Consider the following 17608-nt stretch of genomic DNA (forward strand, 5'->3'; position numbering starts at 1 on the left):
TAGTTCTCTTGAACAGGATGCTTTAAACGAGAAAAGTGGTCGGTCGCTAGTCGTTCGTTAAAGTTAATAGAGGATTGCTACACTAGGGAAGAGTTGAGAACTCGTCAAAACGTAGCGGTCCCTTACTGAAACATATGTAAATATTCATGGCATACGCATTTAGGTCCCTGGCGGCCTAAAACGGGACATTTAAATTTAAAAGGTCCCATGTGATAAATGTTCCTTATTTATCGTGCGTAAACCTCTGGAAATGGTTTGAGATAACACTGCTTGAATTGCGTGGGGTAAAGTTATTCGTTCAACAAACGAAAGTAATTAAATCGGACATTTCATCACATAGCACAACGTTATGGTACTACGTAGTGGATTTCTGATAAATGTACTAATAATATAATCCAAACCAATAAGGAAAACTAAAATGAATTTATATGTGCGTTTTCTGGTAATGCATATATGTGCACAATAGGTACATAACATACAGAGGACGGAGTAGGTATTTGAGGAATAATCAATTCTAATCTCCACGTCGTTGCTGAGTGAACACTAGTTTCTTGCTTGTTACACGTGAGAGACACGTAAGCTTAAGTCTTATGTATCTAGAGAGGTAACTATGTGTTCTCGGGTGCGGTGGTGAAACCTGCTCTATATGTAGATTTCAGTCGCCATATTCTCTCAAAATTGAGGGAACAACGACACGAGTACCGGAGCAAACTTTCCAACTTATTTAAAGTTTGGAGAACCAACTGTATTACGTTTTATGAGTAGAACAGTCGTGTTCAATGGTGGACAGTAATTGACTGTGTGTAAGTGTCATAACAATTGTAGCATTCCACAGTAACATCTCGTTTCGTTTAATAACATGGAGCCCACGTACTCCGCTCGTTAGACGTCACGCACACTCGTAATATGTTACGGCCAATAAAATTACTGTCAATATTTTTTTCATATACTGTCAGATTCCTGCAAACGTTGGACTGGCAGGTTGAATAATAATAAAAATCTCTACATCAACCTATCACTATTCTACTACTGAGAAAAAGTTTCTTCTTTCACGGAGAAGGAATGAGACTTAATCACTACGCTTACTGAAAACGTAATGGCGATTTCAAACTTTAGATTTCCTCACGGTCTTTCAGTGATGTCTAAAAAATCACCTAACTTGGGACAAGTTACATTGGTACTTGCGATTGTCAGAAAGGTGCTTGAGAAGTATGATATATTTATAAAAAAAATGTATGTATATCTGCAGCTAGCCTTAGTCAACACAGTAAAATGAGGCACGTGAATGACGTGACACTGCCGGGCATGCTTCCAAACCGGTTCGCCAAATACAACGCCATCCTTACCTTCACATGACTGTCACCTCACATGATTCTGAGTTTGTAATACATTCAACAAGTCAGTTAAATTATTCCTTGTATTTGTCATATTCTATTTGTATTTCCATTACAAACAAATAAATATTTTCAAAAGCTTGTCGCACAACATTTCGCAATATCGTATTAAAAGTAATTTTCCGCGAATTGCAAGTTAGTACACCTATATAAATAGATCTTCGCAAGTATATTTGTTCAACCCAGTATATAAGGAAAGTTTTCAAATGAAACTCAACCAGAGATATTGCGTTTCATACAACCGCGCCGAGAATATGTTTAGGTATAACATAACTGTTGTACATAGGAAAGATCGTTGGCCGTATGTTTTATTGACAGCCAACTATAATATAAAAACGTATATTTAATATATAGTCAGTATATGTACACACACAAGTAAAAATTGTTTGATGTACAGTTGTATTCGATGGCATAAAGATATAATGTTTATTTTGTTAGAATCTCTTATTTAATCGTTTTAGCAGTTTAATATTTGAGTTGAGATGTATCCATTTTGTTTACGATGTAAACACAAACGAGCTAACTCTCGGACGATCCGCCCGAGCGACGCTCCGATGTTATTTCTTAATATCATCTCCCATCTCACAACATACTCGCCAAAGAAAACAAACTCTTATCCGACGCATCCCCTTTAATACTCGAAAATATCGCTTCATAAATATTTTACTCTCATGAATATATTGTACATTTTCGTATAAGATTAACTACCCTACATTACACTCATATTTGAATGTCAAAGCGTCGTCTCAGCTATTATTTTATTAGCGATTCAAAATTGAGATAACATTCCATTGACAGTACCAACTTTTGTTTTTCTTTTAAGAGTAATTTAAATAATGAAATTCGTAGGATAAACGTTGGATGATGCTAATTGGCATTTACGAGAAACGGGAGCCGGTCTACGTCAAGAATCTTGAGGGAAACGTTGAATTGGAAATGTTATAATACCTTCTTTGGGAGGCAGGGAAAAACAAGGTTCTTGGAAAGCGAAGAGGATGACAAATATGAACAAAAAGTTAGGCAGAAAAAAACGGGAACTGGGCGCTTTGTAAATGGGGAAATGCAAACGATTTTATACATAAAAAAGTAAGCAGTTCACATGCCAGAATCTTGGTTTTTAATAGCATTAAAATAAAACTACTTTCAACCGGACTTACTCGGGTATAATACCGATTAAGCCGCAGCATCCGAGATTACTGTACGCAGACCGATGTGTTAATCATATTAATACAAATATTTAAAATTGTAGTACTTTAACTGTCCTGTATTGTAAAAGGAATATTCCTCTTATTATGATAGTTACTTTACAATACGAACAAATAATGTTCCCAAAAGCATTCCCTGTAAATATTCAACAGTATTGCACCTACTTAATCCTAGCAGATTCACCGTAGTTAGCACTTGAAACCCATTACTATAAGCTGCAGTAATTTGTTAACAAGTTAAACTAACTACATAGAGATTAGCTTGCAGGAGCACGAACAAAGCAGGAGCCAGTATTAACTTTGCTTTTAAGGGTTGTTTGGCTAAAGTACAACAAATTAGTTTTACAAGCAGACGTTTTACAACAAGGCTACATTTATGGTTACTTTTCTACTCTCTATAAATCTCTTTAACTGATACATGAGTAACAAAATCAACTCAATTACAATTAACCACACACTGATTAACAGACTATGTATTACAGAATGTTTTTTATTCTACGCATACAGGGTGACTTGTTATTAGAACATCATCACATATGGGGTTATATAACAGATTAGTACCACAATCCCAGGTCTATTGATATCATAGTACTATTTACTTATACCACCAAATTGTGTTCGTTATTCAAGAATAATTGAATTAAAGAAGTATGAAATCAGTGGTGTTAATTTTTAGAGCATTAAGTATATTATGTTCAGCTAAAATTCCCTATAGTGGTTAATACCAGTTGTCCATGCTTATGACAGCTATAGGACTTTTGTAACAGCCAGTATAAGTACATTACCACATTCGTTTATCATGAAAGTCCCACGCTACACGCTATCATTTGGCCAGTTTACTGCGTAGTGATTAGTCTTGCGAATGGCACTCCTATAGAGTGTTATCTATCTATCTGTATCATGTAGGTACCCTCATGATTACATGGCTTTGTTCTCGTCTTACCGTCAACAACTCTTCATTAGTGGATTACTTTGTTTTCTAGCGTTATTGTGACTAATATTAACGAAGTATCTAAACATATATCAACGTAATAGACAGTATAAATACCACATTTGGTAGTTTCTAGCCGCAAAGGTAAACATGGCACGCCCAATTTGTAAAAACCATGTATAGAGAGCGAGTATATTGGGTACGTTCAGACTACATAATACTACTGAGAACCCTGAAAAACCCAATATCATCCTGAACAAACACAAGGCCTTGTCCTCCGCCCTAGACCAACGAAGTAGCTCAACAAATATTACGATAAACTCGAACCATTGCACATTAATTACATAACCTTTGAAAGCCTTGAAGCCCGTCTTCTCTCGATTGCTAATGAAATCAATATTGACTATTGTGTAAACAAACAGAACAGCCCTCCGGTTTACCCAGGTATAATTCACGTCAGTTCAAACTTAGTCTACGGACCCTAGTTTGCTTCCCAGCACAACTTTACCCGCAAGTTAATCGCGACTAACTTTTAACTACGGCCACGCAAAGTTATCCTTTTGAAAGGCTTTAAAAATTGAAATAGCTTATTAGGTAACTTTTTTCAAAGCAATTTTGCTATCAATTTACGGAGCATGTTCTTGTGAATAGATTTGAACCTCCTTTGAGTGTTAAATCAGGTTTAATGCCAATAGAAAGTGTAAGATGTCTTGATACTTGCGCTTCATTGAATTTGTCAGGTTTCCCTGGAGTTCAGGTATTAAATTGTGAAGGTATCTCACTCGGCTTGCGTCCCACACCCTGCTATAAATAACTAAGAGGGTAAACTCGAGAGATGTTCTCGGAAATAATCATTTTGTTCAGATCTAGACATGAAGCTGTTACAGGTTACTTGGATATTGTTTGAACATAACTACCGTTGTAGCTTTAATCAAATATATTCTGTCGGATCTCGGTCAATAGATAATACAAACACTGAAGGCAATATTAAGTTATAGTCATTCGTAATTTTACTGATATAGAAATATGTATTCATAGGTGTACCTAACCTATTTTATGTGTAAATAAATATTTAGATAACGCCAAGCATTTTTTAATAATCTGCATAATTCAACGGGTTAAGCTCAATGGAAATGCTAGAATTATCCATCTATGTACATAAGGATATATGGGTATAATCGTACATGTTTGCGAGTGTTTTATTTTTAGACTATCATGTGATTTTTAGGTTGAGTGTTTTGCTTTCATGATACGCTTAGTCAGTATTTATGTAAACGTTGAAAACTGCCTGAGGCTATATTTTCATGTTTAATATAAAAGTAGCTTACTGTACAGAACAAACATAAGTTCATGATAAAAATATAATACAAGTATTCTTACCTAATATCAAAACTTAGTTCCTGTCCTACTACATTATGTATTCCCCTTTTAGACTCCCTGTGTTTTAAGTACTAACTTGTACCATAAAATCTACTCAGAAAACAGTGTAAAATATTAAAGAACATTTTATAAAGTTGAGTATCGTAAACTTTTATATTTCGACCCTCGTCGCCTTTTACTGGAACAATATTTGAACACTGCGCCTCAGTTTTAACCTTGGAAACTTGACCGTTAGGCAGTGCGGTATTAAGTAGGTACGTTCAGGATCATTATCAACTCAAAATATGTTCGCAATGATATCGAATATCCAAAACAGGATCCTCTTGTCAGCCGCCTCTAGCTCCTTTCATTATAGATTTACCTCATGATTTGTTTGAACCTATTCGTAGAAATTTGCAGCTTGTCTATGTATTTACAAGGTTTATTTTTGTCCACAGCCACGGGGAAGACTTGATCGTGACGCCCTTCGCGCAGGTCCTGGCGAGCCTGCGCAGTGTTCGCAACAATTTCTTATGCCTCACCAACGTGCCGGTCGCCAAGTAAGTCATTCTTTTGTTTCTGTTCACGCCTCTACTTAGTACGGACGAATGAAATCTTCAGATTATAACAGTCCTCGAGAGAGTACAAGTAGGTGTAGCCGGAGATGTAGTCAGACGTCCATATTCTTTCATGTCGAAGCACCGATGCGTATTATCTTGAAGAGCCGAACAAACAGCTGTTGCCTTACACAAAGCTGTAACTCTCGAAATGACAAATATTTGCGCTACTGTATCAGACAGGCACTCCACATTAAATTGTATAAACTACACTTTGTCATAACACAAACACGATACGACTGATAGTAAATATTCATTAAATTGACAAAACGAATTAGTTACATAGTTCGACTTCGCTTCCGTGTACAGTAAATTAGGGAAGCCACGAAATATGGATTAATTAAAATTTGAGATTACATATCGTAGAGCAGGCTTTGAACTAGAGTGCGATGTGTGTGCATTACACGTAAATTGGAAACAGTACCTGAAACGCGAGGAAAGCAGTTTCTCATTAATTCTCCTTCCGTGTTATTTTGCTGGATGGGAATACACGGCACGTAGGTAGTTGGTAATGAGTACGTTCATAATTAGGTAGGTAAACAGGCTACCTCATCAATTGTTAAACAACTTTTATCTTCATTTCCGCGTACTTTTTGATGACGACAAATACAAGATTAGGTATTGGTACACTTTTTACCCCTAAAAAGGTTATTTCCTCCCACCTTAATAGGTTTAGGTACAAGGATAAAAACGTGCGTCACGTATTTCTTTTTTACCCTAAATAAGTTTAGTAAGGTAATTGATTTTCAAACGTTTGTGACAGTAAAAATTAAAATTGTAGTATAAAAAACATTACATTAGTAATTAATGCCTATTTAAATACTCTATTACATTACTCATCATTACTCTATTACAAGACTTTTACCATAAAACTGGCACATATCTGAAGACTGGAGTCAATATAAAACAATTTTATTATAATAATTATCTAGTTTGATTCTGATGAAACAAAGCGAATTATATTCAAAGATTAACATTAGCTACCTGAAAAGAATCACCTCTCAAAGAAACTTACTAGAAATACATCAAAATACGCGACACACTTACATATTCAAGCATTTCCCGTGTAATCTGCTTTGTGTGTGATTGTACCAATAAACAGAGGATGGTTACGTTTCTTTTTATCTACTTTTCTCACAAATTTTCTTCTGTTTCCTTTACTTTTTTCCGACAAAAAGTACACAAGGCGTATATAAACACACCCTTTAGATTTACATAGCTTATTGTTGATCTCATCTCGACAAATATTGCTGGTTTATGCGTTATTGTATTTTACATGCAAATCATATTATTTGACGAATTTTTACTGAATTTTATTTTTGTAAAATATTTACTGTAAATGCAAAAGTAATAAAAATATGTTATATCTTTAAAAAAATACACTTTATATGATTGATTCTATTTCTTTTTTATACATTTTCATCTGCGATCAATGACCGACTCTTAGCAGATGCGTTGTGTGCCTTATGTTGACTTTAGTGAGGTTTTCCATTGTAGGACTCTACCCATATATCTTACAGTTAGTTACTAAATATCATGACGGCATAAACGTTTAATGTACCGTAAAACATGGCAACTTTACCATATTTTAGAACAAAACACGAAATATATTTTTAACCATAAGACGCATAGAAACCAAAACTATATATTTAGAATTGTAGTCTATCTGGCTCACTTTACTGTAATCGTCATTATATACAAACACTTATTTTAGCCGTAGTAAAGAAAAAACAACATGGGTAAAGATACCAAATTTTTGGCAACTTTACCTACGCGCCGTATTCATCGTATATTGCATATTAAAGAGTTGTTGAGGTACAGAGGGCTTCATCTAGGACCTCTTCGTATTATAATGCAAACAATATGAGGAAATCTATAAAGATAACGGCTACACAGACATTAGGGAAAGTTGCCACGGGTTTCATCGTAATTTACATACAAATAATTTGTTACGCTCGGGGTTGTCAAAAAAGGAGGAACTTTTTTATGACATGTATATTTAAAAAAAAATTAATAAACCTTAAACCTAAAGTAAAAAAACGCACAAATTTCTAACATAAATATTATTCCCTTTTAAACTAAATTAAGTTCTAAAATTTTAAGTATTTATGTTTAAAATTGTAAAAAAGGCTACAAAATAATGTTTAATCCTTGACTTTTTAATTTTATGACTTCACTATCTCCATAGCTAATTATAACATCACTTCCGTATAATTTTTATAGTGTCTAGCTCCGAGTTTTCTGCGGTTTTGTTTCATGGGAGCCATTTTGGCTGTAAAACAAGAGGTATTATTAAATACATTATATCTTATCATCCAGGATATTCACTATTATGCTGTGAAATTTAGGTATTCGAAAATGGTTACATACACACAAACAAGAAAAAAACATTTATTGCCAACCCTAACTGTAGGTAAAGTTGCCACAAAGCAGGCCGTGGCAACTTTACCTAACCTGTGTCAACATTACCGAAGCGATTATTTATCAATAAATTAAAGAAAAAGCAATTGCTGACATTACAACAGTAATCCCAACTATATTATACATACAAGATCAAAATTTCACTCACCTGTGACAAATAGTTAAGGCTCTGTGAGCACAATTTAGGAACTACTAACTTTTAGCTCATTTTCACGCATACATTGTGACGGCCATTACTGGCATAATAGCAGTCTCACGTCTACGCAAAATATAGTAAATATTTCCTTTTAATGTCTAAAAAATACTTCTATTACAAAACAGAATTCTGGTGGGTAGATTTTTAGATAAATGAGTTTATACCGAATACCTATAGTATGGTAAAGTTGCCAAGGGCCCGGTAAAGTTGCCATAGTTTACCGGTAACTGATGTGGTTCAGTTCGTTTAACGAAATCGGGCTCTGGTTGGTCTATTCGCACCGGCCAATCAAAACGCCGAACGCACTCTCATTTCGATTACTTTAAACGTAAAGCAAACTCTTACTGAGGGTACAGGTTATTCGGATGGTCACTGAGCCGTTTTTGGTTTCGCAAGGCAGCGAGGTTCTCCTGTCTTATAGTTTACATTTGTAGCGCCTTATTCATCTCAGAATCGGTCACAAACCATAAAACCAAATATAACAATTATTTATTTCGTCAATTGGATGATTAATATGAGTAATTTCCTATATTAATTGAATGAATCATTTTTGACCGGATAGCACTGAATCAAAACTATAATGAGTCAACTCTAACAATACAACATTGCAATTTATAAATAAAGATAAATATTATTAAATAAAGATCCTTTTAATCCATTGTGAATTTCAATGCTTCCATACATATTCTACTCGATAATTTGAATTTTCTAAGTTGAATAACCTCTATAAAGTCAGTCAAAAGGATGTTCTAAGTAATATTATTTTACTTGGAAAGTCAAGTCGTAGTTTTTACTAAAGATTCACTAGGAAAGTCCTCCACTACACAGACCTAATATTTATTTTATTCCTACTGTCAAACGGCGTCCTGTCTCCGTTTGAAGTTGTTTTAGCATAATTAAGAATTTTCCAATGTCTGACTAGCTCATTTTCTTAACAGCTGTGAAGGGTTTTAATATTTTGAGAAACATGTTTTTCACAATACCTAATATCTATGTTTTATATAAACAATCCTACGATTTGTGTACGTCATTTCATCCAAATCTGTTTACTACATTTTACAGATTTGCATACAAGAATAACAAACCTCTATTGTCACAATTTTTCCCAGTTTCTTTATTGCAATTTTGCGTGACAATTGCTTGCGTAAATTCAAAAACCGAGGTTTTGCAGTTATCTGTATGAGTTTTTGTGGCAGAAACCCATATTTTTCCAACCACGATAATATAACCACTATGACCCAATTGTAAACAGATGATCAATCGCCTTAACATTTACAATCGGTATTGAGTCACCAAAAGAAAATCGAAACGGAATAGGAATCACGCTATGAAACACAAATCAGTCGAGTGACTCCATTTTTGCCTATTAACGATTCATGACTAGCCCTAACATAATGTTTTGCTCTGCCTACCTCCCGGCTCCTACAAATACTTCACCTTGTCACGTCCACCTGGGACAACACTACGAGTAATTACGCCCCAAACAAACACCTAGAGACCTTGTAAATAAAATAACATTTCATCGACAAACTTAAAATGTGACATTAATTAAAATACAACAATGTTGTTCGGCGCAAAAAATAAGGCCGTGTTTACTACTTTTCTATAAGGCTAAAGAATTCTAGACTACTCTATACGAGTGACTTGATGACGTCACAAACTAGCTGTCTCAACAATGGCAATTCTGTTATGTGATTACTACAAAGATCAACTCGTTCACGAGTTTACATTTATCACATACCCGTTTGTTGTATGTCCTACTTGTATCCTCACTTCGTCATCAATGTTGATATTATCTTATGCGCGTGAGCAAACCGAGGTCTTCCTACTCAGATCTCTGAAAGTATGGATGTGCCATATGAGCAGACTAAGTGTGCACAAAGATACTCGATGCGTAATATGTAGTAATATTTTATAGTTAATAAACTGTTGTAATAATAATCATTAAGTACACACTACCTGTTGTAAATTAACTGATAAGGTTAGCTTATCGCGCCACTCGATGTATGATTAAAAGCTTTCGACGGGTAGACATAGATAGTACCATGATGTGGGAAAACGCAGTTGTTACACAAGAGTCATGTTGTTGCAAGAAGGTGGCTTTTATTACACGAAAGTGGACTTTGGCACACTGCTTGCATCGATCAAAATTGATAGTACATATTAAAAAACATGTTATTTTCGCTGAAATCACTATAAAAACGTTATGAATTTCCTTTCCTCTCGACTCTAAAATATTGAAAACTAGCTCCTGCCAGTTGCTTCGCCCACATTCCCGTGGGATATATTCTTATTCCAGACCATAATCTAGCCTTGTTTCAAATTTCATACCGATCCCTTTAGTAGTTTTTGCGTCAAAGAGTAAAAAACATGCGTAGTCACAAACTTTCACAGTTGTAATATTAGTAAGATGATGTGTAAGCATGTTTTATGCTGAAATCACCTCTCATCTGGGTAGACCGCAAAATCGCACAGCAGACGTTTTAATTACTCATCCTTATACATAGTAACGCTAAAAAACGTCACAACAAACATGGCTTCTCCATTTATTATTGGTTCCGATGACGTCGGCTGTGACGTAGCTCTGTCGTCGCGATGACAGCGCTCGGCAACGGCAGCCGGCAGCACGCGACCGCCGAATCAGGCGCTCGCGCGGGTTGACGTCCTCGCTCGTCACCCACGCCGCGTGCCGAACACATGACAAGCCTCATGATGAATCGATCTCATATTTAATAAACATTATATAATAACTCCAAACTCTTACTAATTACACTAACATTAATCATTACCTTTTCAAATAGTACACTCAAGCGAGAATGTTCAACTCTTCACACAATAAAATGCATGAAGCAGTATAATAACTAAGAGATTTAAAGGTTACGCTTGACGTCACCAAGGCCCTTAACCTTTATAAATATGAAGATCATATAAAAGTAGCAGTTAAGTATGTAATGATATACAATTTACTGTCTACTCTTAAGATTTTATTATTGTTTTAATAACTTCTGTTTATGGAATCCAATTTTAAATCCACTCTGAAGATAATACAATACATGTAGTATTTCGTGACGAAGTAGTAATGACATGTTGATTTAAATACAGAAACGAAAATATTGCGGAACAACAGCCATGCAAAATAAAACTTGTGCATGCAATGATATTAATAATAACAATAGCGCGACAACATATTTATTTATTGGACCAAACGAAGCTGCCAAATGCATATTAAACCTGAATTTAATACCGGCCTTAATACTGCGCCTGTCAAATAAAATTGTTTATTTAAAGTCTCCTCTAGAACGACAATTAAACAGTACTATTAATAGTATAAGACCATTTAGTGTCGAGACAAATATTAACTCTAGTGACCTTGCATATTATACCGATGAATAAAATGGACATCACATTTAAGAAGTAATTAACATGATGGATGCCACATCACTTTGAATTAGTTGTGGAGCCCATTTACGGTAATTAGAGACCTCGGTAATAAAAAGCCGGGCAATGTACCTAAATGTTGTGTAAAAGATAGGAAACCTCACTTTTCTTCTACGTTATATTTTGAAAAGGTTGCTATTCAGAAGAATTATAAAGAGGAAAGATTTTATTGTTTAGCCTAAAAAAAGAAATTGTTCTCATCATTGGAAAACCTACTTTTCTGGGAATAATATACGTATAGGCTACTTTTTACCCCGATATTCTTAAAAAATCGGAACCTAGTCGAAAGAACTTAGATTCTGTAATAAATACTTAGATTCAAAACATTTTAAAGCAACATAGATGTTTTTTCTAACGAAATAAACAGTTGTAAATCCCATCTGTCGTGTATCGGGCCTTGACATGACCTCACTAGAGTTATCTAACACATGTCTCGCTCGCTAAATTTAGATTACAACCATCGCAGACCAAACAACACTAAACGCTTGCTTTTTCTAATTATAGTTCTGTTATTGTGATTATCAGTTTACGATCTACAATGATTTTACAACTGCACCCAGGGTTGCCACTGATTACTACTCTAAATCATTCATCTGTTTCGTTTTAAACTTACTATTAAATATTTAATTGTTTTTTTTATACAGTTGTGTGTAATTTGATGTTGTATTTACGTTTGTGTTTATCTAGTGTTTTATTGATGCTATAATTTGATATAATTGTAGCTGAAGGTGGCAACCTTGTTGGTGTTGTGAACACGTTTGTAGTTTTATCTAGGAATTGTAATAATAACAACAGATGTTTTGAGGAATTCGTACCTCTTATGTAGCACAATCAACAAGAGGTTGGCGGTCAAAAAGTGTATCGTATTGAGAAAAAAATATAATGCCATCTGCTATCTTAATTAATGTTTTTTAATATACATCTAGTTTAAACCAGACAGTATAACATTTAGAAGATATATTTATACAAATTCAAGTATCTGTAGTAGATTTGCAACTAGAAAATGAAGAATAAAATACATACATATATGAATACTAAACAATATTATGAGATCAATGAGAATGAAAACCATTATCAAGATCAAGGGAACCCAATATCTCTAATAGAAGACCTTTTTTCAAAGTCAATACGAAGGTCTTTGCCATTCGTACTTATTTGTTTATGCTAATAAATTCAATATAGTTCTCAGATTTAATATAATGGACTTTAATACAGATGATAAAGGTTTATTTTTAGTGTGTAGTATCTTGCATTAAAAAAATAGATAGATAGTAATTTTGCGTAAGTTTTGCTCTATATTTTTATTTCTAGTTAAAACCTTTTTAGACAATCTTTATTAAATCTAAAAACGGTTATTGTAATTAAAGATATCAGTTTGATGATCTTATCGTAGATTTTAATTAGATATAATGATTTTAATCGTAGATTATATAATACGATAATGTACTGAAAGCTTACAAAATAATTAGGTAGAATCTAATTACCACACGGTCTAATCACCAATTTAAGGCATTAATTATCCAGAGCTGCGGACTACCTAGCGGGTTACCGGGGCTCCGGCTCGATAAGCAGGAGTAGGAACGGGGTGGTTTTTAGTCAGTAAGAGTCTGGCACTCCCTCTCACCTCACCCTGGTGAGAGAAGTCATTGGATGATTTTTGCCCCTTTAAAAAAAAGTCGTTTGTTATACAAAAAATCGGTAAAAAACAAAACGGTAATAAAAAAAACAGATTTACATGATTGTTCACAACAGCCTAAAACTATTACTATGTCTAATTAATATATAAATACAGTATAAGTAGAGTATTACTCGTACAACCATATAACACCCAAACTTTTGTACGGAGCTCCATTATACGTGATTAGTTTGAAAGACACCCTGTAACTATGCGCCGGTGGCATTAGAAGCGTCCGTCCTCACATAGTTACATGTTCGTGTATCACAAATTAGTTTTCGGTAAGGTCAAAAAGGGATATCCAATGTTATATAGTATAATATGTACACTTACCTACATCATAATGTATATGTGTCCATAATATATACTTACCTACATGATGCCCATATGTAGGTGTATTAGTGTAATATATGCATGTTCACTTTTCCTGCTCTTATTCTAGCTATTTAGGTTTTCACTTTTAGGGAATAACGTAAAATAATTCATGAAACGTATATGGACGCTGCCTACCTCTTCGGCGTAGAAATGACGTAGTTTTATGCCATCTATGGTCAATTTACATGACGCTAAAATTCGTATTAAGTTAGTGGTAGCATATACATACCTACATATGATAGGTATATGTCATTAACAATCTACTTTCTATGTCAATAAGATCTATTAAAATGTAGTTACGTCTGAAAAACGGTAATTTCATAGTTTAAGTCGTAATTTTCATATTTATATAAAGTTTTTATTTAAATCTCCATAATTATTAATCTTTGTACGTTGTTCTCATTTCAGATCCCGCAGGTCATCGGGCGCAGCATCCGCTGTTACTCCACAACCTAAGAATCTAAACCCTGGAGGTAAGTTATCTATACATATAATAAAATCGTAGAAAAGTGCTGTCTGTACATTGAAAATAAAAATAAAAAAAATAGCAGGGGTTATTGTTATGTCGATGTCGAACCCAAAAATGTAATTAACTTTTTTTTTGTCTGTTTGTCTGTTTGTCTGTTCGTCTGTGCGCGCTAATCTCAGAAACGGCTGATCCGAGTTGGATGCGGTTTTCACGAATATATTGTGGGATGCTTAAATTTACATTTAGTGTTTGTTTCATGTCAATCGGTTCATAAATAAAAAAGTTATGTCAAATTAAAGAATCACGTCGAACATTCTATGCTTATACCATTAATCTCCGCAACTATTTGACGGATTTGGTTGAAATTTGGTACAGATATAGTTTAGAACCTTAGAAAGGACATAGATATATTTTTATTTCAAAAATCAAAAAATAAAAATAAGAAATAAATTATTTATAAATAATTCTATGTCGATCGTTACACGACTTCGGTTCATGTTATTGTTTTAATTTATCGAAAAAAGTAAATAAATAGTAAAAAGGTATGAAAAAAATAATATCAATATAATAAAACATTTAGTACAAAGAAAATGCTCTAACGGAGTATAAATAATTCTATGTCGATCGTTACACGACTTCGGTTCATGTTATTGTTTTAATTCATCGAAAAAAAGTAAATAAATAGTAAAAAGGTATGAAAAAAATAATATCAATATAATTAAACTTTTAGTACAAAGAAAATGCCCGAACGGAGTATAAATAAATAATCCAAGTTGTCTTTATCCTCGATAGATGGCGTTGGGATCGAAATAGATCGCGCTATGGTTTCGTTACATTCATTTGGTTGGTTATCGGCCGTGCGCTTCGGTACTATCGTAGAAAAAGTGTATTATCAGTCGTATGATTATTTGTCTGTAGTGGTCCTGCTGTTTCGTATATTCTAAATTGGTTTCGTTGTATTTGTCAATTAATAAGTTTATTTGTTGGGTTTTCCTGGTTTTTTGGTTAAACTATTTAACGTAGGTTTAGTTTGATATCGATTATTAGTAGTTACTGTAGTTAGTTTTTTTAATAAAATTGTAAGTCTAATTTTTTTTTAATTAGATTAGATTTAAGTCGTTTCTTTTAAATTATTTAGTTTAAGCTTGGTTATTATAGCATAGAGGATAGGTTGTATATAGTTTCTTTTTTAATTGTTATAAATTCGTAATTCGTAGCTTTCTTTAGTTTTAAGTTAGTTTAAGTCCGTTTTTAAACTATTTTTTCAATGCCCTAAGTGAGTATACATCTATTAAATTCAAACGCAGAGCTCATTATGTTGATTTTTGAAGAGTTCCCTGGAATATCTTCCACATCTCATTTTTGAAGTGATCCCGCGAGATCGGGAACTATGTGGTTAAAACCAAAAATTTGCCGGAAGTCACTATTCCACGCGAACGAAGTCGCGGGCAAAAGCTAGTTTCATAATAAACTCTCAATACTCGACATACCGATTCTATCCCCGGTAGGGACAAATATTTATATTAACCTGAACGTGTGGATAGAATATGGTACATAACTGAGGCACCTGAAGTTGAAATCTTTATATTTGAATACAAAATTGTATTCTTAAAAATATTATAGAGACGAAATACTCTCATATGCTATCAATATTATCTACAATTTTCGAACCAATTGATTGTTAAATTCTTTGCTTAATCCGGACCTATGACACCTTGCTCAACAATAATCATTACGCTTACATTGGTGTATAAAAACAAAAATTTACAAATAACCATTTATAAAAACCCAACAGCTTATATTTATATTGTTTTATTATGCTAAACGATTACCAAAAAAAAACATTAAAATAATTACATAATGTTCGTAACCTTACATAATAACTTTATTATATCATTCATTGAAACGTGTCGAAACCAGTGGCATTGGTCGGTTGCGGCAGCAGCAGACCTCAATGTCGAAAGGTAACCTAGACCATTCCTGCTTACCCATACACGTGGACCTGTTGAAGTAATAAATCTTTGACTATTTGTAATTATGTCCCACTTAAATGAGACTTATAATATAGTCATCATCATCACATCAGCCTTAAGACGTCCATTGCTGAACATGATTTTATTTTTTCTTTTATAATAGGGAATCCATTTATAGCACATATCGATAGCACGCATCTTTCCCATCTTTCCGAAAATAGCTAAAGCATGCTATTCTAGAGTATACCTAATGATCTATCTGATTCCAAAATTTTGCTATTCACGACTATAAAAACCGTTCAACAATTTTAGTATAAATAGTTACCAAGCATATATTAAATATTTTCCATAATACGAATAGGAAAGTAAATTTCTTTCGAGTAAAAAAAGTAATGCTAAACATTTTTGAGGTTTGATCTCATGTTGGGCAAAGTATTATTAGGTTTTTAACTTATGTTCTCGTTATTACCTCTCCTTCTTCTTAGAATTCTTGATGTTCCCGTCCATGGCGCTGTATAAGTAGGCCTACAGGAAAATATAATCTTTCCTCACTCGTGAGTTCTATTAAACGAACAGATACTGCATGGGAATATGGATATAGGGGATTTACTGGTTTATCAGCGGCTCAATTTACAGTAATATCAGAGTATGGAATTCTGGCCAGAGTTTGGTTACAGGTTTACCCCCCATTCCAATAGGAGTTGCTATGCCTAACTGATGCTCATCTAGATCACCAGACCTCATCTAGATTTTAGAAAAATAAATTCATTTTTTTATTGTTTCATTAATAAAGAAACGGCTTGTTTTCGGATATCCAAATAGTCTAAATAGTCCGAATAGCCACAGATACTATATTTCCACCGAACCCTTAGATTTGGTGTTATGTATTATTACGATAATTAATAAAATTATACAGTCCCAACAACTTTACTATTAAATTAAGAGCTAACTTAGTTCCTGAGAGTTAGAGATATTACATCAGGTTCATTTTAGTACACTACCTACTAGTTACCGTAACGCTAGATTTTTGTTAGTACCAGTACTGGAAAAAAAGATAAGACTCTAGACTAATTTATCGCTATTGAATCAAAATGATATATTTGTTTATTTTTCTACAAACAAACAAATCTGCTGGCCACTTCAATCTTGATCCTTGATCTTTGTCACAGTTTTCCCCTATATAAAGTGCTGAGTTCGTTTTGTGCCAATATTTCCTTACTTCGACCCGCCATACATACTCCCTCTGAAGTCATTTTCATATGTTTACACAATCGTACCGAAGGAGGGGATACATTAGTTCTGGTTTGTAGACAGAGGATTTTGAAGGAGATGCTCCTACCCTTTTCAAGTGCGAGCAAGTGATTTTAAGTCAAGCTCTTCGCTTTAGGAAAACTCATTACAGAAGGGACAAACTGCCTTACATTCATCTTACGAGTACTTATTAATACCTAACTTAGGGCTACTTTCCTAAAATGTCGCTGCGAATTCACATAAAATCCTTCGACAATAATGTGAACAGATTTTATACTTACGAATAAATTCTTTTCAAAGTATC

General features: G+C 33.9%; 1 protein-coding gene across 21 annotated transcripts in view; it reads left to right on the forward strand.

Annotated features, from left to right (window-relative positions):
* LOC118280701 (cAMP-specific 3',5'-cyclic phosphodiesterase) overlaps positions 1-17608 on the forward strand; it is a 548393-nt gene that overhangs the window by 502275 nt on the left and 28510 nt on the right. For all 21 annotated transcript variants that reach the window (XM_035601037.2, XM_050701297.1, XM_050701301.1 and 18 more), the window contains 2 exons: positions 5348-5449; positions 14020-14084. In XM_035601037.2, the coding sequence (XP_035456930.2) occupies positions 5348-5449; positions 14020-14084 (167 nt within the window). The remainder of the gene's footprint in view (positions 1-5347; positions 5450-14019; positions 14085-17608) is intronic.

Source organism: Spodoptera frugiperda, chromosome 20 (assembly GCF_023101765.2).
Source record: "Spodoptera frugiperda isolate SF20-4 chromosome 20, AGI-APGP_CSIRO_Sfru_2.0, whole genome shotgun sequence".
In the NCBI taxonomy this organism is placed as follows: domain Eukaryota; kingdom Metazoa; phylum Arthropoda; class Insecta; order Lepidoptera; family Noctuidae; genus Spodoptera; species Spodoptera frugiperda.